Source organism: Trachypithecus francoisi, unplaced genomic scaffold, assembly GCF_009764315.1.
Source record: "Trachypithecus francoisi isolate TF-2019V2 unplaced genomic scaffold, Tfra_2.0 Contig00460, whole genome shotgun sequence".
NCBI lineage: Eukaryota > Metazoa > Chordata > Mammalia > Primates > Cercopithecidae > Trachypithecus > Trachypithecus francoisi.
In genome coordinates this window covers 63,347-66,982 of record NW_022680657.1, presented here as the reverse complement: position 1 = coordinate 66,982, position 3,636 = coordinate 63,347, and the positions used below count along the sequence as shown (strand labels likewise).

General features: G+C 51.9%; 1 protein-coding gene across 1 annotated transcript; it reads left to right on the top strand.

The window, feature by feature from the left end:
* Positions 1-412: 412 nt before the first annotated feature.
* Positions 413-2,096, top strand: LOC117084235. Its single transcript, XM_033212782.1, has 2 exons — positions 413-1,250; positions 1,462-2,096. Exons 1-2 carry the CDS (start codon positions 620-622, stop codon positions 1,485-1,487), a joined length of 657 nt encoding a protein of 218 aa, XP_033068673.1. The 5' UTR covers positions 413-619; the 3' UTR covers positions 1,488-2,096.
* The last annotated feature ends 1,540 nt before the right edge of the window (positions 2,097-3,636 follow it).

Genomic DNA, 3,636 nt, shown 5'->3' with positions numbered 1-3,636 from the left:
ACTTCGCAGCCGCGGGTTCCCCAGAAGGCTGCCAGTGCTCCGAGGAGAACCGCCCTCCGCCCAGGCCGAGCTCCGCCGGGGCCCGGGGCTCCTAACCAGAGTTGCAGACGCAGTGGCCTCGGGCCGGCCCCTGCCCGCCGGGCTGCCAGGCCCGCGGCTCCCGTCGGACACAGCTCCGCCGGCCTCGGCGCCCCCTCGCGCCCCCGTCTGCTCCCGGGAGCCGCTCCTCTGCCTCTGGGCCGTCCGGTTGTGGCAGGTTATGGCAAACTTGCCCTCAATCTCGTTCCAGGCTACAATAAAGACGAATTTGTGCTTCTCGCGCTCGTCGAACACATGGGGCCGCACAGCCACCCAGTCTGACTCGAGCGTCTCCTCCAGCGAGAACGACATGGTGGCTCCGACTTAACGCGGGGAAGGGCCGCCGGCCCGGCCCGCTCGAGGACTCCCCGCTGGCTGCGCCGCGCCCCCCGCTCACCCTCGCCGGGCGCTTTCAGCCATCTTAGTGCGCCGGCCGGCTATCCTCGCTCGTTCGCCCGTCGCTCCGCGCCACGACCGCCAAGCTCCTTTGTGGCGCCGCTCGCGGGAAGGACAATACGCGTCCCGGGAGCAGGTAGTTCACATGGTCACGTGCGGCCGGATCTGTTTACAAGCCCCGCGCTGCCGCAGCGTCTCGCGGCCGCCCGCCGCCCCCAGCGCGAGGCCGTGGAGCTGCGTCTGCGGCGCTCCGGAGGTGAGGCGCGGGTCCTGCGGGGTCAGGCCGGCGCTGTGTGCGTCCCGGTCGCTTGCCCAGGTCAAGCTCCCCGCCCCCGCTCCTGCTGCTGCCGCAGAAAGCCGGCAGCGGGTCAGACTGATGAACCCTTCTCCTAAACTCTGCGCCTCAGCATCGCCACAATGTTGCCATTCGACTGCTGACGTCGGCGGCTCCACGAGGGACGTAAACACGGGCACGTGCCGCACGCTGGTGACGCGGCGGCGGCGGCGGCGCGCGCACCCCGCCAGCGCGCGCCGGCACCTCCCCTTGGCGTCCCCTGAGCCAGCCCGCGAGCGGCCGCGCTCCCGACTCTCCTTCCTTCCGCGCATCCTCCTGTTCCCCCGGGCTGGAGCTCGCTGTCGACGGGTTGCCGGCTCCGAGGGCGTTGAGACTGGCAGGTGTGCCCTGCTGCATAGGTGGCTTCAGAACCCGGGAAAAGAGACTGAGGCGGAGGAACTGAGACGTTTCGCACTCCAGGTATTGAGCCCCTCGAATGTACGTTTGTCTCCATTCTCCCGGAGGAAGCCCGACGGGCAGTCGCTCTTGTGTTCAGAAGTAGCGTGTCGCCGCTGGGAACGGTGTGCTGAACTCTGTGGGGCTCGTCCCCAGCCTGTTAAGTTCTCCTGTAATGCCCTTGAGACCAAAACAAAAAACAAACAAAAAAAAATTCCAGAAGCTTTTCTGGAAAGACAAAGTTTAGGATATGAAAGGAAGGTGTCTGAGGACAGCTCAGTAACAGTCCAAAACAAAATGAAAAATGAAAATGCCATGTCCTAAGAGCAAGAATGTTTATATTTCAGTTCATTGGTGTTTTATTGCTTCAGGTTTCATCATTGTGTACTTTTCTGTGAACCTCGTTTTGAGGTCACTGGGCTTTTTAGCCCTTTTGAAGTTGTATTCAATTATGGGAGTTCCCAGAATGCATATACAAAAAAAGTCATATCAATCTCTGCTATTCTTACTAAAGGATGATGAAACACATTCTTAAAATTAGTAGACTTTATAATCCAGTTTATATTACTGGCATTCTTTTTACGATTAGTGTACAAGTCACAGATATTGTGCACTGTAGTAAAGCACAATGGGAATTAGTTGTTCTTTTACATTTATTCACATTTCTAAACACAAAACCGTTCGGATTAGTCTTGTATTGTTAGGTTCAGTAATAAACAGCTGTTTATTCAGATGACAGAACAGTACTGAACTAAGCTTCAAACTTAGCTCAGTATTGTCTATCTTAAAACTCTAAGCTTCAACACTTGATTCAGTATTGTCCTGATATTTGAATAAACAACCCCCCAAAAAATTTTTGAGACAGAGTCTCACTCTGTGGCCCACGCTGGAGCACAGTGGCACGATGTCAGCTCACTGCACCTCCGCCTCCCAGGTTCAAGTGATTCTCCAGTCTCAGCCTCCCAAGTAGCTGTGATTACAGGCACACACCACCAAGCCCGACTAATTTTTGTATTTTTATTAGAGATGATGTTTCCTCATGTTGACCAAGCTGGTCTGAAACTCCTGACCTCAGGTGATCCTCCTGCCTCGGCCTCCCAAACTGCTGGGATTACAGGCCTGAGCCACTGAGCCCGTTTGGTTTTTAACATTTTGTACAGTTTGTTATGTGGAACCACAGATTTTCAAAGTTTACAACTGTGAATTTGTGTCAAATCTCAAATGCAAGTCAGAGACATGTTTTGAAAGGCAAAAAGGAGAGAAAACCCATTTCAAATCTGAATTAGGGGGCTGGGAATGGTGACTGCCGTCTGTAATCCCAGCACTTTGGGAGGCTGAGGTGGGCGGATCACTTGAGGTCAGGAGTTCAAGACCAGCCTGCACAACATGGTGAAACCCCCAACTCTACTAAAAATACAAAAATTAGCTGGGTGTGGTGGCACATGCCTGTAATCCCAGCTACTTGGGAGGCTGAGGCAGGAGAATTGTTTGAACCCAGGAGGCAAAGGTTGCTGTGATCTGAGATCATGCCCTGCACTCCAGCCTGGGCGACAGAGTGAGACTCCACCTCAGAAAAGAAAAGAGAAAAGAAAAAAGGTTTGAATTACCAGCTAAGCAAACAGTAGCACATTATAGAAAACTTTCTCTTCTTTTTTGCTAAAAAGCAACTGCAAAAAGTTAGTTTTTCTGATAAAACATTACTGACACAAACCCTTTATGTATAATTGTGAATACAGAGAATGAATGTTAAAAGAATTTGTTTACAAGTTCTGTTCAGAGTAGAGGATGAGAAAAAGAAAAAAAATTATAATAAAAAAAATAGTCCGGGCACGGTGGTTCACACCTGTAATCCCAACACTTTGGGAGGCTGAGGTGGGCGGATCACAAGGTCAGAAGTTCAAGACAAGCCTGGCTAACATGGTGAAACCCCATCTCTACTAAACATACAAAAAATTAGCTAGGCGTTGTGGCAGGCACCTGTAATCCCAGCTACTTGGGAGGCTGAGGCAGGAGAATCATTTGAACACGGGAGGCAGAGGTTGCGGTAAGCTAATATCGTGCCGTTGCACTATAGTGCCTGGGCAACAAGAGCGAAACTCTGTCTGAAAAAAATTATAATAATAATAATAATAATAATAATAATATATTGTTGCTGGATGGCTGCACAGTGACTCATGCCTGTAATCCAAATGCTTTGGGTGAATTGCTTGAGCCCAAGAGTTTAAGACCAGCCTGGGCAACATGGAGAGACACTGTCTCTACAAAAAAATAAAATAGGCCAGGCATGGTGGCTCACGCCTGTAATCCCAGCACTTGGGAGGCTGAGGCAGGTGAATCACCTGAGGTCCAGAGTTCAAGACCAGCCTAATGAACATGGAGAAACCTCGTCCCTACTAAAAGTACAGAATTAGCCAGGTGTGGTGGTCCATGCC